The sequence below is a fragment of the Chiloscyllium plagiosum genome, chromosome 4 (genome assembly GCF_004010195.1).
Source record: "Chiloscyllium plagiosum isolate BGI_BamShark_2017 chromosome 4, ASM401019v2, whole genome shotgun sequence".
Taxonomy (NCBI): Eukaryota; Metazoa; Chordata; class Chondrichthyes; order Orectolobiformes; family Hemiscylliidae; genus Chiloscyllium; species Chiloscyllium plagiosum.
The window spans coordinates 45155285-45182195 of NC_057713.1; the positions used below are offsets into that span (position 1 = coordinate 45155285).

A 26911-nucleotide genomic window follows, 5' to 3' on the forward strand; every position below is an offset into this window, starting at 1 on the left:
AACAGACACCATCACCCTTACCTGCGTTCCGCAGATACCACTCCCTCCGCGACTTCCTTCTTAGGTCCACGCTCCCCACCCCATCCCACCAACCTACCCTCCACTCCTGGCACCTTCCTTTGCCACTGCAAGAGGTGTAAAACCTGCGCCCACATCCCCCTCCCCTCCACCCCCTCCCTTCCAAGGCCCCAAAGTATCCTTCCACACCCGACAGAGATTTTCCTGCACATACACACACATCATCTACTGTGTCCATTGCTCTTGATGTGGTCTCCTCTACATTGGGGAGACAGGACACCAACTTGCAGAATGTTTAAGAGAACATCTCTAGGACACACAGATAAACAACCCTACCGGCCTGTAGCTGAACACTTCAACACCTTCTCCCATTCCACCAAGGATATTCCACTCCTGGGCCTCCTCCACCGCCAGATTCTAGCCACCCAACGCCTGGAGGAAGACTGCCTTATCTTCCGCCTTGGGACCCTCCAACCACATGGGATCAATGTTGATTTCACCAGTTTCCTCATGTCCACTCCCCCCCCCCACCTTATCCCAGATCCAACCCTTCAACTGAGCACCACCCTCTTGAACTGTCCATCTTTCTTCCCGTCTATCCACTCCACCCTCCACTCTGACCTATCATAATGTCACTCCACCTCCACCTACCCAGCTATCTTCCCCTCAGCCCCACCCCCCCCCTCCCATTTATCTCTCAGCTCCCCTGGGCCTCCCCCATATTCCTGAAGAGCTTATGCTGGAAATGTCAACTCTCCTGCTCCTCAGATGCTGCCTGATGTACAGTGCTTTTCCAGTGCCACACGTTTTGACTCTGATCTCCAGCATTTGCAATCCTCACTTTCTCCTAGTCCAATTTGGAAAATGAAAGTATGAGAACTGGTCAAATTGAGGCAGCCAAGTTGGCAATTATTCCCATTTATTTTATTTTAATACCCAGTGGGAACAAATAAAGCTTTCGTAAAAGGTATGCTTGAATACAAATTGCAGAGGGCTCACTTGCAAGTTAGATAATTGGAAGATTGCATTGAATGTTCCATAAATCATGTTGATCAGTAGTTTTGGTGAAGGGTCCTAATTTGCTTTAATATCAAAATATTCTTCTCTATCAATTGCTGACAGACCCATTGTGGACTTATAGACATGGAAAGCCAACAATTCAGTATTTATCTTTCAGGTGCCAAACTGTTTTCCAACATTCCTGTTGAGTGAGCATAAAGCATATTGTAAGCAAGAAATGTGCTGCCTGCTATATGGTAGGAAACCAAAAAAACGAGGTAAGCCATGCTTCTTGCACTTAGGAAAATGAGGCTTTCAGGCAGCCTAATCTTCTTCAGAATGCCTTGCTGTTTTACATAACCAAGGCTAAGTTTTTAAAATATACTGAGCAGAATATGTAACTACAAGCCTGAGGAGTGCTCCTTATCAAAAGGGTGTGAATCTCTGCCCATCTCCTGATCCCTCCAGCCACCAATTAATTATCTTGACTCCTGTTATATCTTGACCTGATCACAGTCCTCCAGTCTTTTCTCGTAACTCTGCTGGCATCACAATAGCTGCAACTTAAGATATGTATTGCTGGAAATGTTTACTGGCTGCAGATAATGCACTCGAGGACCCTCAATGGTCTGCAACACATCACCAGAGGTGCCATGGGCCTCACCATTCTGGGGATGAGTCTATGTTCTGTACCCATCGTGTGCCAATTGTCCTGGTCATTCTGTTTTGCTTGATGAATTATTTTGCTTTGGGAATCAATTGGAAGTACAGCAGCTTCACAAATGTCAAGAGAGTTCAGGAGAAGAGCAAGGAATTAAGTTTCTCAAAAACGGTTTATTGTACCATTAAATTTAGATAATGCTTTGAAGCTTTTAAAAAAGTAATTACATATGAAATACTTATTAATTTTTCATTTAAAATTATTACAACATCACTTACCCTCAGAGAATTGTTGATATCAAAGTCAGAAAATCTAAGATTTTTTGGGTGATTCTTGTGTGTGAATCAAACAGAATGACATCCTTAAAAGAAGTCCAACTATCTTCACTCTGTAATGTGATTTATTAGTAAGTCTTTCTTTTTACTGATATTACAGCAGTGTTGCAGATCATGGCTGAAAATGTGTTGCTGGAAAAGCGCAGGTCAGGCAGCATCCAGGGAACAGGAGAATCGACGTTTCAGGCATAAGCCCTTCTTCAGGAAGGGCTTATGCAGATCATGGATCAACTAACTAATAATTACACCACCGTGAAATAAAAGGTCAAACAAACAATTTATGGAATTCATGTTCTCGGTTTATGTGAATTAGTAGAACCAAGATGTGGACAAGTGTAAAATTAAATATCTTACAGTTTTTTTAAAAACAAATTCCAAAGCAGAAAGGAACATATTTTATAAAATCATAAAAACCAGCTATGACAAAGAGGGCATTCAAATCACGGGGCTTGAGATGGTACATTAAATCAAAACTGGATGCCTGTTCGGTGGCTACAGTTAACACAGTTTACAATGAAAAATTCCAGAGAATCAATACAGCTTTGTAATATTGTTTGTTTTTAGCTTGGTTGAATTGCTGTTCCTAGATTAGAGCAACCCAAGAGATTAGAACAGAAACTTTGGTGATAAGAACCTGTATAAAAAAGCCATCTGTTCAGAAATACTTAGCTTAGTGACAAGAAATCTGTCCCACCTATAGTGAAGGACCCCACTCTAATCCTTCTTTTAATAAAAACAGTGTAGCATATTGAGCTATAATTCTCTTAAAGCATCACCCTTTAATTACTTTACTAAATTAATAAATAAAATGTAATCTACAAGCATTTTTAAACAATGTAAACTACAAATCTCTTTCAGCTTCATGAAGGGAATAGCAGCTCTCGACACTACAGAAAAACATTGAAAGGAATTTCACACCATAATACAAACTCTTCAGGACTTAATTAAGAGATGAGTCCAGTGTCAATCATGAAGCTGCTCAACCTCCAGCCAAAAGGAAGCTGAATGGAGGAAGATACTTAAATGTAGCCAAATGTATACTTATAGTCGACTGATTTTCTGTACTATACTAATCAAGTTTCAACTACCTTCTCCTCTCTACAAGATTACATTTCTACAAGGTCAATGGAGGCTATTAAGTGTCTAATTAGCATGTGTTCTAAGTATTTTTTTGGTCCCAGCACAATTAATATTGCAATTTCCAATTAGAATTGCCTTGTGATGGGGCTTAGAGAAAAGACAGATACTAAGTTTTAAGAGAGATGGTTTGTTCCCATCTAGAGCTGAAAATGTGTTGCTGGAAAAGCGCAGCAGGTCAGGCAGCATCCAAGGAGCAGGAGAATCGACGTTTCGGGCATGACCCCTTTTTCAGGAATCCTGAAGAAGGGCACATGCCCGAAACGTCGATTCTCCTGCTCCTTGGATGCTGCCTGACCTGCTGTGCTTTTCCAAAACACATTTTCAGCTTTGATCTCCAGCATCTGCAGTCCTCACTTTCTCCTTTGTTCCCATCTACCCACCCAACTCTGCAAGTAGCATCTTACTCTGACAGGCCATTAATGTAGGTGGCGGTCTTGGGATCTGGGACCATGGATCCAATGTCACCACTAAGGTACATTAATGCTGGTGTAACATAACATTGGGTGTTCTGTCAGAAGTATCCTATGACAAAAACGTACTCTTTCACTGCTCTCTTGCAGATAGGTTTGCATCACTATGCTTAGGATGCCGGAAGTTAAAATGTAATTATACATAGAAACAAAAACAAAACAAAATATCAGTTCCACTTGAGCTAAATGAAACATCCTTCATAAATAGAAGTTTATTAGAAGTGTCAACCTGCCAGTGTTGCTACATTCAATGAGAAGCATTTCTGTTATTGTCTGAGATTGTCGACAATCAATATTAATTAATGTTGAACAAAAACAGAAATAGGTTTCTCTAATTAATTAGTTATTGTTGTTTGTTCTAATGAAAATAATGCATTGCCAGACCACAGATCTATACATGAATACGAGTTTCCAAATCTGACTGATAACTGTGTTTGAGGATTCAAACAGGTGAACAGGATCATCGATTGTCTGAAGTCTTCTGGGTCAAACAGTCAAGGAGAATCATTACATCTTACAGAACTACAGTCTGGTTACAGTAGTGAACGGATGCCAAGTGTAGAATGAGGCTTCACAGAATATCCACTCTGGGCTACGACACTGTGCAAAATTTAAACATTTTGAAACATTAAACACCCCTCTACCCCTAACCCTATTGTAGTTCCTCTTGCACCATGTCCATCTGTTCTGCATCATGTCCTGTAACCATACCTGGCCATTCAGGGTCTGCATGTCAATCTATGACTCCCTTCCCTACTTCCATGTCCCTTCATGTCAACGTAAGATCTTGTACCCACCCCATAATCCCTTATAACCTTCATGTCAACCAACTCCCTGGCCTCATCCATTATGCCCACTATTCCAATTTACTGCCAACTCATGACTTCACATGCCCCTGACTCACTAGATTTTAATCATATATCTGTATCAACTCCCCCTTGAGCCATCATGGGCACAGCTCAGGATCTATGTACAGATAAGATAAAATAAGGATTAATGAAATTAAAGTTTGGGAGAAGATTTGTAGCTTGGGTGCTCGTTGTTGTGGTTCTGTTCGCCGAGCTGGGAATTTGTGTTGCAGACGTTTCGTCCCCTGTCTAGGTGACATCCTCAGTGCTTGGGAGCCTCCTCTGAAGTGCTTTTGTGATGTTTCCTCCGGCATTTATAGTGGTTTGAATCTGCTGCATCCGGAAGCTGGAACTGACAACCAGAAGTGGCAGATTCAAACCACTAAATGCTGGAGGAAACATCACAGAAGCACTTCACAGGAGGCTCCCAGGCAATGAGGATGTCACCTAGACAGGGGACGAAACGCCTGCAACACAAATTCCCAGCTCAGTGAACAGAACCACAACATTAATGAAATTAATTTAAGTATTTATTGCAGACTTTACACTATATTTAAATCATAAAAACTCATTTGCTGCATTTACCTTCCTTCAATGATAAGATGCGTTACAATTGCACTCAACTGCTCTATCTCTTAAAACAAGCTTTGGAATTCATAGTCCCATTTCAAATCATCTAGAATAACTTGCAGTGGTCAAACCGTGAAATAGCACATGATACTGTGATAATGAACAGTTGTGAAATCAATCATGCTGATTAATCCAATAACCGAGGTTCTCAGGTGTTTGGCAACAAATGTGAAACAGAGTAATGAGTTTTTTTTTTAAAACAGTGCATACTTTTCTTCAAATATATGAAAGGTAGCGCTTTTAAATGCCAAACAGCTCCCTTTGACAGTTGTTTCCGATAGGTCCTAACAAGACTTCCGAAGTATGTCTTAAGAGCTTTGATCAATGATTTTGACAAGTGTTCTGATAGTTCCTGAGTTTATGCACTTTCTACACATATTTAAGGCCTGTTTTTGTTGATTAGAGAGGGCAGCCAAAAACTATGTTATTTCCCCAAAAGGTGCCTGGGGACCATATCAGTACAGGTCAACAAAGGGACACTATGGCTACTCAAAGAAATGCACAAGGTCGTACAGATCTACTGCGAACACTTCATGCTTTACAATCCTGGGCTCCAGAAGCTGACTCAAATTCCTCTGGGAACTATGACCATGAAGATAGGCAGGACTGGGAATTTTCAGTCCATCTGCCATTTCTACCATGATAGACATTTTGTTGGCAAAAATCCTAGGATTGCAATCTGTTTGTGAGATTGAGCAGTGAGTCTTTAATCAGAGATTGTTCTAATATAGTAGACTAATGCTATGGCACAATCCAGTGACAGGATGCCATGTTTTGAGCAGGCAGTCTGGTATAGCTGGTCACACTTGTAACATTCCCAACTATTTGTGCCATCTCTACCAAACAACCGTGGGGATGTGTCTTCATTATGTGCAAGATTAGAATGTCAAATGTAGAGCAGGACAGAAGGACATGTGCAACAACCATTCAGGGCTGAACTGACAAATTGGAATATGTTCAAGTTCCTGAAGGGCATTCTACAACACTGAGGTAACAAAGAGGACTATCCCACCTCACCACTGTCACTTCAGCAACCAAGTTGGAGGTCGAGTGCCCAGCAAAACCTCTCATCTGCAAACTCCCCTTCCATTTTGTTTTCCTCTATTCAGTTTGTCTCTCCTCTTCTGACTCCCCTTTATCCTTGACAAACATTTTCAAAAGGATTAACTTGGCAATTAAGTGTTGCTGAAAGCCTTCTGACTGCTACGGTTTTATATATGCCCATTCCATTTTAATGCATGCACAGGCAATTTTTCCCCTCAAACCGCTACGGTGTTCTCCCGGTTAACCCAAATTTATAAGTTTCTGTACAAGTGATAATAACTATCTAGTTTTTGGAAAAAGATAGAAAGCAGCATTTTCCTGCCCGAGACCATCTAAAATCTATTGCTAAACATTCAGGTGTAAGGTAACATATTCATTCATCAAGGTTGTGGGGTCATCTTATTGGGAAGCCATTAAATCAATGGAGTTCAGTGAGGAAATAATAAGAATATAAGCCTCTATTCCCTTTAAGATGAGATATTCTATATTGTGGTAACATTCAATGAAACAGTTTGGTAAAAGTACATTAACAAACTCAAAAAGAAGAAGTCTAGACAATCATAAGCATAGACAACAATGAGGAGCAGTCACCTGACTACATGAATGCTGTTATGAACTCTTGGGTCAAAGGAAAACCATACCAACTTCTACAACATCGTACTTTCAATTGGTACAGCTTCAGTACAGTACAAATACACTGATGATAAATCCACCATGACATTGCTTAAATAACCCAGAACAAAAGAAAATTTGAGGAAAAAAACCTGAATGACAGTCTCAGAGAATACTGAACAGCGGTCATTGACCTGAAAACATTAACTGTGTACGTAGATCCCACCTAATCTGCTGAATATTTCCAGCATTCTCTTTTTATTTCAGATTTCCAGGATCTGCAGCATTTTGCTTTGTCTGAATAACAGTCATTTGATTTTGAGTTGAGTTGACATCAGGCTCAAGTAAGAGGATGGACTAGATATTGAAGACAGATCTGGATAAGGTTGAAGCCCCATCTGTTTATTGTCTTTTAACTTCTGAACAATAACTCTGGAAAAGTCTTCTCCATGGTTGTCACTAGTGTCCAAAAGTTGCCGGACTTTTGCTGTTCTTGTGGGTTTGGTGCTGATGAGCTCATAATCCTCTTTCATTACTAAGTCACGGGAAATTAGGGCATCCAAGGCTTGATTCAGACATGCCTCTGTCATCTGATTGATAATATCCTCCCTTTTGCTTTGAATCCACTGGTGAGCCAAACCGTGAGACACACACTCTGTGATGAAACCTGCAGGCAAGGCATACATCAATAAATGGGTCATAATACAAACATAGCTGAAAATGTGTTGCTGGAAAAGCGCAGCAGTTCAGGCAGCATCCAAGGAACAGGAGAATCGACGTTTCGGGCATAAGCCCTTCTTCAGGATTCCTGAAGAAGGGCTTATGCCCGAAACGTCGATTCACCTGTTCCTTGGATGCTGCCTGAACGGCTGCGCTTTTCCAGCAACACATTTTCAGCTCTGATCTCCAGCATCTGCAGTCCTCACTTTCTCCATAATACAAACATAACAAAGGTGCAAGGATTGAGATACCTGCATTGTAGTTGTTTGCTCAAGAGTCAGCCAATGGTAGTGTTTTATACATTTTTAGGGTCTGTACTTTTTGAGGCAGAAACCAACGTTCAAACATCTCAGTGTAGACTTGACCAGCATCCAAAGTGTAGAGAACTCGAGTCGATGATGGACGAGCTGGGACAGTATTTCTAGTGGCTCCTCAGTTTCTGCCGAATTTATCCTCTCCCTACCCTTCTCGCATTTAAATGTGTCTGTGGATTTGGAATTATGCATCTCCATTGGTGATTTTCTGACTCATTACCATGAAGGTTAGACAAAATGTTATAAACATCAAGGATGTCTGAATGTTCTTGCAACCACTATGGTTAAGCCCATGGAAGGTTTATTTTCAAAGGCACTAGCGTATTAAAAACAAGGAAGCACCATGTTTCAATATTTAATCATATTGGTTTTATTTTTCTCAGTGGGAGGTGGATGTTACTGGCTGGTCAGCATTTATTGCCTGTACCTAGTTGCCTTTCGTGTTCCCTTGGTGTTGGTGCACTGCTTTCTTGAACTGCTGCAATCCATGTGCTGTAAGGAGACTCACAGTGCTATTCGGCAGGTAATGGCAGGATTTTTGACCCAGCGACAGTGAAGGAATGACAAGATATTTCCAGGTCAGGATAGTAACTGACTTTGATGGGAATTTGCGGGTGGTGTTGTTCCCATATATTTGTTGCCCTTGTCCTTCTAGTTGGAAGTGGTCATAGGTTTGGAATGTGCTGTCTCCAGATCCTTGGTGAATTTCTGCAATGCACCTTGTAGATAGTAGTAGCAGTGTGTACTGAGTACCACAAGTTGATGGAGTAGATCCTAGAAATTGAGTTCTGGATACTATCAAGCTGGAGTGTATTTGGAGCTGCATCCATGCAGGCAAGTAGGGACTATTCCATCACATCGCTAACACATACTGTGTTAACAATGGACTGGCTTTAGCAAGTCAGGAAGTGAGTCATTTGCCACATTCCTAGCTTCTGACCCTCTCCTGTATTTAGATTAGATTAGACTTACAGTGTGGAAACAGGCCCTTCGGCCCAACAAGTCCACACCGACCCGCCGAAGCGCAACCCACCCATTCCCCTATATTTACCCCTTTACCTAACACTACGGGCAATTTAGCATGGCCAATTCACCTGACCTGCACATCGTTGGACTGTGGGAGGAAACCGGAGCACCCGGAGGAAACCCATGCAGACACGGGGAGAACGTGCAAACTCCACACAATCAGTCGCCTGAGTCGGGAATTGAACCCGGGTCTCTGGTGCTGTGAGGCAGCAGTGCTAACCACTGTGCCACCCAATTTATATGGTCGGTCCAGCTGTATTTCTGATCAATGGTAACCCCGGGATGGTGAAAAGGGGATTCAGTGATAGTAACACCATTGAATGTCAGGAGGCCATAGATAGAATGTCTTTTAGACTGCGTGTTATTGTAAATGGTCATGGTCATTTGTGTGGGGTGAATATTACTTGCCACTTTTCAACTCAAACATGGATATTGTCTAGATCTCATTGCATTTGAACACTGACTACTTCAGTATCTGAGTCATCATGAATGGTGCTGAACACAGTGCTATCATTGGCAGACATACCCATTTCTGATCTTATGATGGAGGGAAAATCATTGATGAATCGATTTACGATGGTTAGGTCTAGGACATCCAGTGGAGTTCCTGGAGACACGCTCTGGAGCTGAAATGACTGACCTCCAACAAGCACAACCATTTCCTACGGGATAGGTCTGACTCCCAACCTATGTACAGTTTGCCCCTGGATTCCTGTTAACTCCAGCCATCCATTTACATTGCAGCCGGGTTTACTGCCAAATCCCATTTCTAAATAAGTGGGCACCCCCAAATGCAGTACTTTATTGTTGAAATGTGCTAGCCTCCAGGATTTAAGATGTTACAAGTGGAAGCTCCACTCTAGTCCAGATGTGATCCAAAGAGCTCTCTAGAGGCATTTTAAGGCAAATTTGTTTAACTCATGCAAGTCTACAGATTATCAATTTGAGGGCAAGCTTAATCAAAATTGGGAACCATTTTCATTTGCTTGATGAAAAGTGGCTGACTTAGGATTTTCAGTGGAAATTTAAAAAGTGCAAATTCTACAAGTCCAAGATTGCATAATTGCAGATATTTAAAAACTATATTTGCAAATGCTTGCTGATATCCGTAAGCTCTAAAGCCATCTGAAAAGTGCAGTTTTGGAGTTCAAAAAAAAAACAAAAATCACTAGGATAGGCAAATATTCCTATCCTGACTTGCTATTTTAAAGGTACCATAAATTCAAGTTTCAATTTTGAAAAAAACTTTTCATTTGTATGAGTGTGATCAGATGATAATTTACAAGACAACATTGAATCGGAACACTAGAAATATCTAATGATTTAAATGAAGTGGTAATGTATACTGGAATTAATTCATAAGGCAATGTTCACATGAAGTAATGAGTATAGTTACCCGAATCAAACATTTGTATCCCGGAATTTACACATATATGAACATGCAGAATAAGACCAGGAGTAGACCATCTGACAGTTTGAGCCTGCCTTCCCATTCACTATTATCATTGCTGATCTCAGATTTCTGAATTGCACATTCCCATTTACCTCTAATAATCTTTGATTCCTCTGCATAACAAGAATATTTCAACTTCTGCTTAAAAATAAATTAATCACTCCCCCCCCCCGCCACCCCCAACTCCAATGCCTTCTGGACTTCCAAAATCACACAACCCTAAGAGTGGAGAAGAAACCTTATCACTCTATCCTAAAAGGATGACATCTGATGTTAAAAATAATGCTCTTCCTAGTTCTGGACTCGCCCACAACCAGAAACATTCTTTTCATATCCACCTTATCAAGACTATTTGGATCTTATACACCTCAGTCAAATCACCTCTTACTTTTCTAAACTCCAGCCTGTTCATCATATTCACAAAAGACAGCCCACTCATTTCAGGTATCGATCTAGGAATGCATCCCTCAACCATCTCCAAATGATTTACATCCTTCCACAAACATGGAGACTAAAATTGAATAAAGTATTCGAGATGTAGTGTCACCAATATCCCACATGATTTAAACATAACTTTTTACTTATATGTTCAATACCTCTCAAATATTGCATTATATTAATCTTCTTAATTTTCACGTTGTAACTACGTACTAGTCTTTTATGACTCATGCACTAGAACACCTAAATTCCCCAGCTACAACTTCCACGGTTGTCTTCATTTAAGTAATACTCTGCTTTTACATTTTTTCCAGCTAACAAGTGAACAACATGCCATTTTTACACCAGCCTATAAATATTTTATGACATATTGTGACTTTGAAAAAAAATTGAGAACTACAGTAGCCCATACAGCCTTTTGAACGTCATCATTTCTATAAAAGTAAATTAAAATGCAAGATGGGAAATCCCTCATAAACTGACCTTCTCGCAATCCATTCCATTTCACAGCTCAGCCATTTCTAACAATGTCTCTGCTTTCACACTATTCCAATTAATCATGTTACTTGTATACTATAAAGTGAAATCATAGCTTCTAGCAATATAAACTTTTGAGATCAGCATAAAACACAAATGCATTTTACATTTAGCTGCAATTTTCTAGCAATACAAAAATTCAGTTTCTTCAATCATAATTACACAGATTAAGTTCTACATGTTTAATTACGGTACATCTGTACTCACCAGAGCAAGGTTGGAACGTTATCAATCCTGATCCACTGTCTGGTTCACTTTCAGGAAATACCTTTTTAGGTATAAATGTGTCATCTGGTTGGCATATCATCGTCTGAGGCAAACTGCCTTCTTCACTGGGTGTGACTAAAGATGGTGTGTACAGTTCATCATGTTGACATTTTAAACTAGACAAAACATTTTCATCTGTGCTTCCTATGAGGAGATATTCAGAAGAAGCAGGAAAAGATTATGTACACAGGTTAAAATGCTTTCCTCCTTATTTTGTATGTTTTTTTTGAAAATTAATAGAAGTTTCTAGAAATATAGACCACATCCTTTTGGAAGTCTGCAGAAGGTAATGGCATAAGCATAGAAATGGCATTAAGATAACATTCAAAATGTGAACTAATTTTGAACCATACCTGGTGTTACTTAGACTGAAACATGAAGAAAACCTACATTTGAAAGTCCTGTATTTAAATGATAATGGTGCACTAACACATAGTAGTTTACATCAGTTACACTGCCTCAGCTGACTTGGAACTATCTTGCCATTCCTTCACTGTTGCTAGATTCAAATTCTGGAATTCTGTTTAGCATCGCAGGAGCATCCACATTAAATGCACTACAGTGTTTCAAGAAGGTAACTCACCATCACTTATCAACAACAACTAGGAATAGATAAATATTAACCTTCCCTGTGATGGATTCCATGCAAGAGTAAAAGTAAAAGATTCATTATTTTGCTTGAGTGCCCTGAATGCAATGCAAAGAAGTTTTATACACGGCGCTGAGAATACACAAGCAGCCAGAAATTTATTTGAGCACAATTGATGTTGCACAGATGCTGCCCATGGTGCTGCATGGGGAGATCAGCTCTGTATTGATAACTTTCTCACTTAAAATGACTCATCCTGAGCTATTTGCTGCTAGTAACCACAATGATTGGTCTCTTCTTGCTATACCAGTTGGGGAGACTAAAGATCGATATTATCAACCTCTTCTCAGGTAAACACAACAGTTCTCAATTGAAGACATGCACCCAAAGCCTAATTTTTTTTTCCATCATATCACTTGACTTTAAATGATCATTTTCTACATCTGAACCATTCATGTATTCATCACTCCCAGACTCTCCTTAACAACATCTCATTTCCTTTCCTTGACAAAATGTAGCATATATCCTAATTAGCACTAACGTCAATGCTCTGATACCTACTATTTGCTTCCTGTCCATTAAATAATCCTCTATCTTTGTTAATACATTACGACTAACTCCATGAATCTCTATTTTGCCTTTCAACTTTGTTTTGCCACCTTAACAAATGCTTTCTTAGAAATCCAAGAGTACTGGCATCCATGGGAATCCTTTATTCCACTTGCTACATCCTCAAACAAAATTTCACTTTGATTTGCCTTGTTCTAATCATACTATGCTTTTCTAAATGCATTGTTAAGACTTCCTTAATAATAGATTCCAAGGGACTTCTAATGACTGATATCAGACTATGTGGCCTGTAGTTCCCAGTTAACTCCTAATTTCTTGAAAAGTGACTTTATATTTGTCAACTTCCAATTTTATTTCCAGTCAAATTTGGACTGTTCCCAAACAAAGAAGGTTTGGAAAATCACGTGCAATTCATCCATTAACTTACAGCTGTTCATTTCATACCTATTATGTAGACCATCAGTTCCCGAGCTTTGTCTACATCCAAGAGCTGAAAACCATTATTATAATTTATACCCAAGGCCATAGTAGAATTGTTTCAGAGGCATAGCATTTAAAGTCCAATTGCTAAAACTAAAACCGCAAGTTCATAGGGGAAAAAAAAAACAAGCTTTGGTAAACATCCAAAGGCTGAAAATTAAATCATTAAAATAATACAAAATGTTATTACAGATAATTACAACTCAAAAGGTAACTATTACGTTTTTTTGTAACTAGGTCTCTATAATGGCAATTAAATCTAAACCATTTACCTTTCTAAGATTAGATTAGATTAGATTCTCTACACAGTGTGGAAACAGGCCCTTCGGCCCAACAAGTCCATACCACCCTTCCGAAGAGAAACTCACCCAAACCCATTCCCCTACCCTATATTTACCCCTGACTAACATGGTGGGCAATTTAGCATGGCCAATTCACCTGACCTGCACATCTTTGGATTGTCGGATGAAACCCACGCAGACACAGAGAGAATGTGCAAATTCCACACAGACAGGAACCTGGTGCTGTGAGGCAGCAGTGCTAACCACTGAACCACCGTGCCAACCTTTATTTGTGATAAAAATGTATCTATCTTATCGGGCATCATTCAGGTAGAGACTCTAATTTCATTTCGTACAACTATTCCCTGCATGAATCTTACTCAGTAATTTCCAACCATTGTTAAACTTGTTATCTATCTCGGTTTGTCTTTACCCATATTGCTACATTATTCTACATATGTGTGGTTCTCTCAACAGCACACTAGCAAATTGCAAATAATTAATAGACAATTAATTGTACTGTTCAGTATTTCAGTTTGAATACTAACTCAACACTTTTCAGCAAAGCATTACTTCTGATTCAGTTTATGATGTAGGTTCATACGTGGACCACAACAACTGAAATCTCACCCCCCCTCCATTCCAAAGGTCATTGCCTCTTCAGAGAAGATTCTTGGCCCTGGCAATGGAGAAGGGTCATGGCTACAGGGAACAGCATCTGTCTGCTGACACTTCTATCCCATATCACTACCACACTCCCTTCCGTTCATCATTACTGGGATATTGCCTGCACCTTATTTTGTGATCAAAACTTCAGACCTTCCCTTTTTCCACACAGGTCACATGTGTTATTGGAAGTGCCATTAGGTAAGATGACTATGGAGCCTTTTTTTTTGTTCGCGGCTTTTATTTTACAATTTTGACAAAGAGAAAGCTCTGAAAGAATATAGCAGATGGATTGAAAAGTAAGAACTGCACATTCAGCTCAAGTGATTTTGTTACAGTGTTAATTAATTCACTCTTGTCCAAATGGCAGAATGGGTACCACATAGCATTAGTGGCTGTTTAATGTCACAACCTGCCGACACCAGAATTAATTGACAAATTCTCAGTTCAGTAGAATCTACAACAGTAATTTTTACAGCCTCTATTGTTGGATCTGAAAACTATTAAACATACGGTCGGTAATATGGCTTTATATTTTCTTATTAACCTGTTCAGAGATGTTATTACACAACTCTGGAGCAGTTGGGACTTGAACCCAGGTCTCCTGACTCAAAAGGTAGGAACACTACAGCATGCGTGGAGTGAGTGAGTTAGTGAGTGAGTAAGAGAGAGACCATGAGGAGTCACATAACTGGTATGAAACTAACTATCTTACCTGTTGATCAGCAAATGAGCTGAATTCAGGATTAGACTGAAAGATGGTAGTGTCAGTCATGGGATCATGGTGACAGACCCTTTGAAAGTGTTTTGCAAGCCCTCTGCTTGGGAATCACTACTCTAAATAGCTACTCCACTTGCAAACATTCACTCAGAAATTCCTGACTTTTAAAAGTGACTGATGAAATAATAAACTTTAGATCCATTCCTTGTGTTTCCAATTTTCCTTCAAGTGTCACCATCTTTTCGCTCACTTCATTCCTTTCAGTAACACCACAAATTAATCTTGTAGATGATACATGTTCTAAAATCCCTGAATCATCTCACTACACTATTGCTCCTGCACCCCTCACCATTTCTCAAAGCAATCTACTTACGGCCTCTTCCTTCCTTATCAATTCTTCCTCAGGCAGCTCATGCCTGGTCACCTCTGTATTGGTTTTAATGACTCACTCTACTCCCAGCTACACAGCAAGCAATATATCAGCTCTACTTACTGATATCACTGTTTTCTGATACCGAAGGCATAATGTTGTACGTTGGAAGTGAGGGAGCTGTAGGAAACTGATGGAGAACTCCAGCTGACTGCCGAAAGGAGATATCTTCCTGATGGGAGGACAAGGAATGTGGTTCTGGATTCATAGCCTGGCATACAACAGAAACAAATTAAATGGGGAAACAAAAAGACAGAAAACATGATTTAAACAGATACCAAATCACTTTAGTATTAGTAAAGTGTGAAAGGTCTGAAGTGCTAAAACATTATCTACCAATTCATGTAATGTTATATAACAATAAATCTGTCTCTGGTAACAACAGATAAGTTTTTAAATCGGACTGTTGACAGGTTAGTGATCTGGCAGCCAGCAAGGCCATTACATGTGTGGCTATTTCTCTGCTGATCAATAGGAAAGAATCACTCACACATCATGCTACAGGTGCTTTCCACAGCACAGGAAGCTAATGCTCTCTGAACACTTTATTTACAGCAGCTCTGTAACCTAAAAGAACTGTAATGCTCACAAAGCAAACAAGGTCAACAAACCTGAAATACTTACTACTTGGATAGAACACAATAAGCAGAAACATAAAAAGTTAAGAAAACTGATCTTGGGACCAGCATCAGCCTAGAAAAGGGACAAACCGAAAAATGAAGAGGGGAGTATGATAAGGCTGTGTACAGTTAACAACGTTATTCAACCAGCACACAGAAAAAACTCAGAAAAAATATTATACAGCAAGTAAAAGCTAAATGTTTAGACTATGGGTTGAGTATGAACTCCAACATTAAATGCTGATGTGGAAGAATGTATAAGAAATTAAAATTAAGATTTCAGTGGATTGTATCACACTGGAACAAGTCGATATGTTTGTCTACTTAGGACAAATAATAAGAGAAGATGGCAGATATGACGTAGAACATAGAAGGAAGACAGAGTTAGCCAGACATTATGTTGTGAAGAAGAAGAATCGGTGACCAACAAGGAAACTTGAGTTCATAACCAAGAAACAAAACTAATAAGATGCTACATTCTTTTATCTTTCTGTATGCATTAGAAACCTCATGGACAAATTAAGAGGTATTTCAAATTGCAAGAACAAATAAAAACTCTAAAAATTATATTTGGATAAGAAAACACCAGTACTTTGGCCATTTGATCAGAGGTGAAAAGCTATAGATCTTTTCTGGAAGACAAAGAGGATGGCAGCAGAAAGAATTAGGAATAATTGGATGATAGGTGTAATAAAGTAGTTGCAGATAAGCTAAGGTGAATGTGTGAGGACTCCCCCTCTCCCCATCCCAATTTGTTTACTGAGAACATGGTCCTCACTGGTTTGCCCTCCCCAGTGGTGCCCTTCAGAGCTGACAATGACTTGATTCTCACCTGTATCAACTGTATCCTTAACTAATTAGAATTAACAGCAACTTAGGGATATTTCTACATTTCCTTCAGTCTTGAAAGGAGCACCACGACTGTTTTATTATTTTCTCATGTGGGTTCTTTGGGTCTTGCTACGAGGTCAGGCCAGATGACTTGATTGTTAAACTATATTTATTGCTTCATCAGACATGATTGTAAGTTACAGAGCAAGATTCTCTGACATATAGGATCCAATTTCATAACAACACGAACACTTAACTAGTGAAGTCACATGACATTACAACTTATCTTATTGCTTTGTTATTCATGAAACGATAACACAACAGCATCTTCACTCATAAGAACTCCCTTTAACTGCACTGATAAATTTGAGAAATTAATCAGGCATAATTCATTCCTGGTGCAAAGCCATAAGGTATTTTAGTTTCAATACTAACTTCTCTAGTTACATTTTCAAATAGTTTTCATTATAGCTTTTATAATATGTTGCAACTGGGCCAACTGTTTCCTCAATTTTAAATTCTCCTTTAAGTTGTACAAAACAAGGCCCACAATAATATGCCCCATTCCCCTCCAATTTCTGCTTTATGACGACATGTACATAACAGGAACTATTCTTATCAAGAGTCTAATGTCAAAGTACTTTAAAAAATACTTCAGGTTCACTACACCTTTAAAAGAAACAGATACCAGAAGTAAAATAAATGTTTATTACCTGTACTGGTATATTAAGTGACTTCAAATCTCCATTGACTTTTTCATATGATGCTGAAAACGTGTTTGAATTAAAATTCCCCTATAATTGCAAAAGAAAAATAAAAAACTAAATTTTGTTTCAATCATAATTAAATGTCCTACTGATTTTACCAGAATACTAAACAATAAATGGGGAGGCAATGGCCCAGTGGTATTAATCACTGTTAATCCACAGACCCATGTAAGTTTTGGGGACCCAGATGTGAATCCTGCCACAGCAGATAGAGGAATCGGAATTCAATAAAAATCTGGAAAGAAGAGTCTCATAAACGGCTATTGTTGACTGTTGAGAAAAATCCATCTGGTTCAGGAATTATCTTTAGGGAAGGAAACTACAATGTTTTTACCATCCTCACCTGGTCTGGCCTACATGTGACTTCAGACCAACAGCAATGTGGCTGACTCTTAACTGCCCTTTGGGCAATTTGGGATGGACAATAAATGCAGGCCTAGCCAGTGATGCTCTCAACCCGTGAAAAAAAAAAGAGAACACTTAACCATACGGACAGTAAGTTAGTGATCCATGTTGGCATCAGCAACTGAGTTCTGTTTCTGCAGCCCATATGGATTGCAAAGTAAAATAATTTTAATGTACACTCAATTGGGATTAAATCCTTATACTGATGCTGTACCCAACTTTCATCCAAGGTACTGGACATGCAACCTGCAACTAACTTTTACTTTGCTTTAAAATGCATCAAGCATCATAACTCTATTGACAAGATATTCACAAGACTGCACCAGGTTACAAGATAATTACAAATGAGTAAAGCCATTCAGTCCATCTTACTTACACAACTTCAAAATAACAATGTTTCCTATCGACTGTATTGAACTGTTTCTTAAAAGGACTCTTGTTTATTTTTTTCTTGCCTCCACTGTTCTAATTGGATTCTCTTTTGACGTATCACCCATTTATTGGAATGAAGGAGAATGTCCTGATAAGTTGCAAAGTTAGCTTTTATCATGTTAATCTGTGTATCCTTTAGCTCCATTCTTCTAATTCAGTAAAAGGTGAGCAAGTATCCAGATTTATTTTTCTTTTACTTTTCTCCCAAAAAACCTCTCAGATACCTCCTATCCAGGTTGCAATGTCATTTCTCACCAGGGATCTCTATCTGCCACCTCTCCCCTGTACATCAATTGTTCTGATACATCAGTGTATCGAGAAATGTAAAACAAGTTGCTGATTCAAGTGAATACAGCACTAATTACATGTTATGTATAACTGTCAACATGAAACCTAATTCTAATCCAGGGGTGTTGTGACACTGTGATAATGTCCCAACTTTGGACCTGATGGTCTGGGTTTCAATCAAACCTGCCATGGAGGTGTGTGATAAAACATTCAAACAGGCTCATTTCAAAACCTAAAACTTAACTGCAGCAGAGGATAGCATCCCTACCCTGGGCCTCAAGATCCAAGTTCAAGTTCAACTTAAAATCTGATGGCCACAGGGGTTAATTAGTAGGAATTCCAGGGGCTAATTTTAAAAAAAAACTGACTGTTACATACTAACCCTAGCAATTAGCAGAGAAGCCCAACCCACTTTGAAAAAAAAATTAAAATCCACTTACTTTTACTCTTTTAAGTGATAAAACATCTTCAAGTACAGTCAGTTCATTAAATGCTCGAACCACTGGTTCCAATTCCATGAGACATTCTTTATAAACAGAAAGAGGTTTTAGATTAATGGTTTCTCATATTATCTTTAAATTTTGAAACCTAATATTTAATCTAAATCTTGTTTACTGGACACTAGAGAAATTTTTCTGTACACGATTACAGAGATTATGTGGCAGGGAAAGATTGTACGAGTTTAATTCAGTGCAATTCATCTGAAATCATCTACGCCAGTGTAAAAGTGAAAGGAATTCCACATATAAATTACATTTGAGCAATGACACTTCATCTTTCGCTAGTTTAAAAACCTTACATTAAAAGCCAGACCAAACTGTCCATGACCCAGATTGAATCGACTTTCATTGCAGCAACTCACCTACCCGGTGTCCAGTCCTTTGAGTCTTCACCAGTATTTGTGTCTGACTCTTAAGTGACCAGTTGAGGGCATGTTATCTTCCGGGCTGCATTCCACCCAAAATTTCAATTTGCAGGTGGAGTGAAAAGGTTGAGCTTCAGCCTTCCTGCTCAGAACTTAATTTCATGGAGGTAGGTGGCATGGTCTGGGATGCCACCACTCTGCACAATGAAATTGCCTTCCCACCTCCAGATCTTCCACTTTTGGGACTGAAGGTGGGGATCTCCAGACCTTGGGGATGGATAGGCAACCAGAAGCAGAGCCAGCAGTGCAGTGAAAATGACCAAATGAGACTTAGCTGAGCGAAGCTTTCTTGGGGAGTTATGGAGTTCGGAGATATTGCAGAGATATGAAGGACCAAGTCATGGAGGGAACTGAAAATTGGGATGTGGACTTAAGACATTGCTCGATGGGGTCAGTAAGTACGGGGGTGATGGAATGAGACATACAGCAGAATTTAATGCCACCTTTGAGGTGGTGAGATCTCTGGGTGATTGGGTGGGAGAGTGCTGAATGGAGATTCCATTAGCGTCTTGCTCTCTTGTAATTAGTTTCGGGTGCGACAATTATAGTCAACCCTTTCCATCCCAAGAACAACTGGGGGAAGGGGACTTCAACCCCTGTAGGTGCTCAATTCAGAAAGATGTCTAATGCTGGCCAGTTAGGTTCCTAGTTACCTTGGAATAACATCAAGTTTCCAATGGAAAGGCAAACCGGGTGACCCACCAGTTTAACCAAAGTCATCCCATTGTATAAGGATGACCTCCATTCAATGGAGAGCAGGCTTTAGGAACCCAGCCAGGAGTGTATTGAATCGGCTGGAGATAGCAATTGATTAAATGAAGGATTCAGCGGATGGATTGAGGCAGGAATGAAGTCAGGGAATGCTATACAGCTTGAAATAGGTCATCTTACTGACAAAGCAGATCGTGGGAATCTCTCTTTTAGTGAATATACCAGAGTCAGAAATAGATGTTCAAATATTTCATTTCCCAATGCTTTGACAGGTTGGAAACACGTATTTTAAAAAATAAACAACTTTGTAAAAGAACTTCTAAATAGTATAAAAAAAAAAGGGAAGGTCTGCAAGTATTCTTCCAATAGAATTCTCTATTGTTGTAAGCAACAGTACAGGCCATGCCGACCAGATAACCACAAGTTCTGTAAAGTCTGTGATTCAACAGTTCCTTAATATAGAGGAGAGTAAAGTTTTTCCATGTGAAAAAAATTGACATTTTAATCACAATGCAAATGAAAAAAAAAGGAGCATATAATTAAATAATATTTTCCACAGATCTTGTTTAAGTGCTGGTGCATAAATGATTTCATTTTCAATCCAGTTTAGTGATAGAGTGCTCAGGAATGTTTGTTTTGGCTGATTTAATCACCAGTAGAAATACAGATATTCAAAAGACTCTGTTTTTCAAAGATGCAGCAAAATGTATGGCAAGGATGTCAAGACTTTAATAAGGTCAAATGTGGCTACACCAACATTTTCAAAACAACTTCAAGTCATCACATTGATTTAATGCAATGTGTTTTGGAATCATAGCTTGATGACTCAGTTTACAGGAAATTGTAGATATTAAATTGGTCTGACAAGGAGGGAGTAATAAGTCAGTGATTTGATTGGATTTAAGAGAGACCAACTCCAGGAGGAAGTGGCTTTTCTGTCTCAGAGGATGAAAGAAATATGCTGGGCAAATAAATTTAAAAGCAACTGAAATCAGGAAGATATTCATTGTTACTTTGAAGGTTGTAAACCCTCACAGAATTGCAAGATTGAACACAGCATCTAGGGTGAGGTTCAGTGGCCACTAGAGATACCAAAGAAGTGACAGTGAAGGGCAATTTAACTGAAACTTGAAATATGAAAATGGTTCACTAGTTGTTTTAAAACATCATGGAGGGGGAGCAATGAGGAATTACCTTTGATTTAAGAGGTGGATGCAAAATGAAGACTTTATGGTGATGAGCTGAATGCAGAAATCTTAGAAAAGGAAAAAAAGATCATAGGCACAGCATCAGTGTCAATCTAGTGCTGGAGTAATGCCACTTTATTGGTATGTAGTGGAACTATACAACAGGAAGGGTACTTCATACTTCAGCAAGATTTCAGCCAGTTTGGTCAGGCTCTGGATGCAACAGGGTCAGCTGGGTTATGTTCATGGATGGGAAAGCCCTTGCTTGCAAGGAGACCCACGTTCTGGAGAATGATAAGATGAGTGAGAGTGATTGAAGGTTGGCTATAGGGTGTCCATTAGACCATGAGAAATAGGAACAGGAGTGGGCCATTCAGCACCTCAAGCCTGCTTTCAATATGATCATGGCTGATCGAACATTCTTCACTTTGTTTAATTTTCTGCCCTTTCCCATAAACTGTGATTCCCATTATTGATCAAGAACATATCAATATATCTCAGCTTTAAATATACCCAAGAACTCTTCCCCCACAGCTCTCTGTGGCAAGGAGGTCCAAAGACTCTCAGCCCTCAGGAAAGAAATGCCTCCTTATCTCAGTCTTAAATTGGCACCCCTTTATTCTGAGACTATGCCCTCTGGTCTGAGAAGCGCCCATGAGGGGAACATGCTCTCAGCTTTTACCATATCAAGCATCTTAAGAATCTTATATTTTACTGAGATCACCTCTCATTCTTCTAAACTCTAACGAGTAAGTCCCAATCTGTTTGCTCATAAGACAATCCTTCCATACCAGGAATCATCTTAGTGAACTTTCTCTGAACTGCCTCTAATGAAATGATATATTTCCTTAAATAAGAGGACCAAAACTGCATTCCAGATGTGGTCTCACCAACACCTTTTACAGTTTTAACAAAGACTTCCTTACTCTTATACTTTAACTCCTTTGAAATAAGGGCCAACATTCCATTAGCCTTCCTGATTACCTGCTGCATCTGTGTGCTAACTTTGTGTTTCGTGCACAAGTATCCCCAAGTCCCTTAGACTTGCAGCTTTCTAAAGTTTCTCTCCAATTAAATAGTATTCTGCTCTTTTGATCTCCCTTCCAAAAGGGACAACTTCATATTTTTCTACATCATACTCCATTTGCCAACTTTTTGCCCACTTACTTAACTTGTCAAATATCTTGCTGCAAACTGTTGCATCCCTCTCAAAACTTGCCTTTCTACCTTTAGGTTAGTTCAGTTGGCTGGATGGCAGGTTTGTGATGCAGAGAGATGCCAACAGTGTGGGTTCAATTTCCACATGTGTTGAGGTCATCATGAAGGTCCGATGTTCTCAACCTCACCCCCTCAGCTGAGCAATAATGACCCCCTGGTTAGAACACCACCAAATCTCTCTTCCTGATGAGAAAACAGTTAGAATATTCACCTTGAAAAGGAAGGAAGGTATTTTGGATTCTGATCCAAGAGAATCAGTCACCAATTCCATATTTGGAGTTTTGTCTTGCTATGAAAGTCAGTTTTATTGAAACACATGCAGTTGGGTTTGACCAGGAATCAGATAATGGGTCTAGAATTTACTAGGAGAAGTGGAATGTTGTTTAAACTAAGACAATAACAATCACACTGAACTAATAATGTGAACCAAGCCATGACTAAATCAGGCAAGAGTTGAAGAATGGCAGTTGATAGTGATTTAATGACCCTATGCTTGTACCATGTTGGGTGATTGCAAATAACAATGTCTTATTCTCCTCACAAACTGCACATTTGCAGCAACTTACTAATAAAGGAAGGCCGTTCATTAGGGTTTTGAGACCAGCCGCTAATCATCAGCCCAAGTAGTGTTTCCCGGTTGGGGATGTCCAGTGATAAACTCTCCTCACTGGTGTCAGGTCGGGAACCCTGCAGTACACTGAACATGACCTGCACTGGGTTTGTAGCATCTAGGAAAGAGAGAATTACAAAGGAGAAACTTAACTGACAGTGTAAGCTAACACTTTTTCATATCAATTGAAATTTTCAGGATCTTAATATTAGCCAAAGGAAAATATTTTACATTCAAAATGTGAAAAAGTTAGAAAATGGAGTAAAAGACTATAGAGGTAAGAAATGTAGCTGCAAAATTACATTTCACATAAAGTATTCCATATTTTACATCGCTGATGCCATGTTAACTGAATAGAAGTTGTCTTATGCAGACATTTTGTTTAAAGTATCAACAATATGATTTCGCGAACAAAATATTCATTGTTATCAAAACACATAATACAGCATTAAATACTCATCACTGTGGTTGGACAAAAGTTGCGAATGCCGTAATTATGCAATTTTTCAAATTACCTTTAATAACAAGGATGAATTAACGGCAAGCGCAATTGTACTTTCCACAAATTTCCAAAGCACTCACAGCTGATGAGGCTGTTCAGAAGCATTTAAAAATTCACTGATGTAATGCAGCAGTCAGTCAATTTGCATATAGTGAAATCTCTCAAATGAGGGGAAAGAAAGAGATTGCACAATTTTGTTTTTGGTGACGTTGGCTCAGGGACAAATGTTAGCCTGAATACTGATAGAATATATCTTTGAATAGTGTGATAAGCATTTGAGGGAATAGACTAGGTTTTAGCTTGACACCTCATCTGAAAGACAGCACTTGCTGCACTCCCTTCAATACTTTGCTGCAGTGTTGGCCTAGGTTATTCACTCAAATCTCCAGCAACAGGGGTCAGCCTTTCAGCATCAACCCAGTCAAAACACTCAATCAAATGTTTAAAATAAGATTGTGTCTCATTCTCACAAAATCCAGAATATAGAAAAATCACATTCCATAGCTCCTTACAGGACAACTGTCTTATCTCCAGAAAAAGAGGAGTGATTTTTTTCCTTGCATCTCCACAAAAAGTAAATATATCTTTCCTTATGTAGAGAGGCCAAAGCTGCACATAGTAGTTCAAGTGAAGACACACCAAAGTCTTATATAATTGTAGCAAGACTTCATTAGCTTTGCATTCAAAACCCTAGCAATGACAGTCAAAAATTGTCTTGCTCATTACTTTCTGTACCTTCATATTAATTGTGTTTTGAGATCCAAAACCTTCTGAATAACATTTCATGAATTTCTTTCATAATTTACAAAATATTCTGTTTTTCTAGCCTATCAAAATGAGTGACTTCATATCCCCCCACAAAATATTCCATCTCATTTTCTTATTCATTCATGTAGTTTTTCAATAGCCCTTTTCAAATTGCAATCTCATGTTATTTTCACAGCTTGCCTTATGACAGCAAACTTGAACACATTCCACTTCATCCTTTCATCGAAGTCATTAACAGATTGTAAATGACCAACTCTCTGCTCTGATGCTAGCAGCACCACAATAGCCTGAAACATGAAGGTAAGGGGTTTGTTGCTACTGTGTTTACAACCTTGAATCAATCCTCCAGCTATGCAAACAAAGAACTCAAATTCATGGGCATTTATCATGTGCAACAGCTTTTGTACGGCACACATCCTCCGGGTGCTCCAGTTTCCTCCCACAATCCAAAGATGCGCAGGTCAGGTGAATTGGCCATGCTAAATTGCCCAGAGTGTTAGATGCATTAGTCAGAGGGAGATGGGTCTGGGTGGGTTACTCTTCGGAGGGTCGGTGTGGACTGGCTGGGCCGAAGGGCCTGTTTCTGCAATGTAGGGAATCTTAAAAAAAATTACTGAATTTCTAAAGAAAATTTAAAAATACTCCTTCCTTCCTAACCTGCCGGTAACTTCCTCAAAAAACTCACAACGGATACGGTATTCATGGTTTCCTTTTCATAGAGCAATACTAACTGTGCACTGCCACATTTGGATTTTTTAAATTGTCCGATTAAGAAACTTTCTAATCGTCTTGCGCAGAGATGCTGGCATATACCTCTGGAGGCAGTGGGATTAAACCCAGATCTCCTGGCTCAGATGCAGGGACACTACCACTGTGCCCCAACAGCCATCCAAAATGTTGTGTTGCCATTCCTTACTGATTCTTCTAGCTTTCTCTCACTCAGGCTGCCTGACCTGTGGTTCCTATTGTTCTGATAATTAAATATGTTGATGATTAGAAATTGATGGATTCAAACGTATCAATTACATTTTTAGAGGATAAAGCTAGCAGAAGGTCTGAAATGAAAATTGAATGGAACCAACCTTCAAATGGCTGTTTTCTTGAAAGGACTTCCCACATTATTATTGAATAGCTACAAAAAGGGAACAAAGCATATTTAAGCACAGGCTTTACGAGCTAACAAAGCATAAACGTTATTTCCCTTTGTTACTTGTGTAACAATCACTCTGCATATGCTCTTCCTGAAGCAACTTAAAAATGTAGAAATGCAGCAGAATATTTTTAAAAATAAATTTTTTCAGGAACACTGATTGGAAAATGTTAAAACAGTTTAGCATATTTGAAATATTTAAACCGCATATTTCCAGTTAAGGTCAGTTACAAGAATAGAAATTGAATATTGCACAAAAAGATATATTGCAAAATCTTTTCATCCTGCACTTATCTAGCAATTTTCCTGATGAGTAAGAGACAACATATTTCCGCAACATCTCCCTCTTTTCAGCAATATGTAAAATTTAAGATACTCTGCTTATTAGCTGCTTGATAAGAATTGAGCTGATGTGGCTTTGTGGACTTGCTTGGTAGTCCTGGGATGTTATCAGACTTTACCCACCCACTTCTTTTTGCCCTGTTGACAAAGGGATTGTGGAGATAGGTTTTTGAGGCTGCATTATATCTGGATGAGATGAGCTCAATAGGACTAAGTGACTCTTCTCTTGCTCCTTCTCATGGAATGTGTGATCTTGAAATATAAATAAAAAGGGGGGAGGCCTGGTCAGACTTGGTCACAAGATATAGCATTTTCTTCAATTGCCTCTGGTTCCACTGACGGAAAATATTATGCGCAGGGAAAGTTAGCCGGTTGTAGGAAGGGATCAATTACAGTTGGAGTGTAACCTGATGTCAGGCTCAGAGGGAAGGATTCCTGTACCCCTCTTGGCCCATGTGCAATGTTGGAAAAACACTCTTGGAGCACTGCTCCAAAAGCTTGGTGATTTTAAAGAAACGTTTTGGACCATAACCTGGTGTTGTTTGACTTCTGACTTTGTCCACCCCAGTGCAACATTGGCACCTCCACATCACGGAAAACCCTCACCTACTGGATTGGCCTGCTTCTACTTTCCTTTAGTTGCTGGGGTTCCTGAGCCTTGGGAACCCCATATTGTAGCCATTAAATTTCAAATAACTCCTAAAATTTGAGGTAGAGAGCCTCATTAAAATTAGGGTACATCCAGATTTGTCAGTCTAGAACAGGTTACTCACTCAGATTTCTCTAAACCTGCCCTGGTTCAATATGATCTGGCATTTTTCTGAGAGGTTTTGTATATTTACTGAATTGAGACAACACTGGAAGGCAATGGCATAGTGGTAATGTCACTGGGCTAGTAACAGAACC

At 39.2% G+C, this 26911-nt stretch overlaps 1 protein-coding gene across 2 annotated transcripts in view; it reads right to left on the reverse strand.

Annotated features, from left to right (window-relative positions):
* Positions 1-4910: 4910 nt before the first annotated feature.
* Positions 4911-26911, reverse strand: part of LOC122549011 (receptor-interacting serine/threonine-protein kinase 2-like) — a 30935-nt gene continuing 8934 nt past the window's right edge. The window contains exons 4-11 of one of the 2 annotated variants that reach the window (XM_043688126.1): positions 25596-25645; positions 23200-23361; positions 19033-19118; positions 17414-17494; positions 15874-15942; positions 15313-15460; positions 11453-11656; positions 4911-7424 (exon numbers count right to left, since the gene is read on the reverse strand). In XM_043688126.1, the coding sequence (XP_043544061.1) occupies positions 7066-7424; positions 11453-11656; positions 15313-15460; positions 15874-15942; positions 17414-17494; positions 19033-19118; positions 23200-23361; positions 25596-25645 (1159 nt within the window). In that variant the 3' untranslated portion in view covers positions 4911-7065. The remainder of the gene's footprint in view (positions 7425-11452; positions 11657-15312; positions 15461-15873; positions 15943-17413; positions 17495-19032; positions 19119-23199; positions 23362-25595; positions 25646-26911) is intronic. The other variant, XM_043688127.1, reaches the window with a different exon arrangement.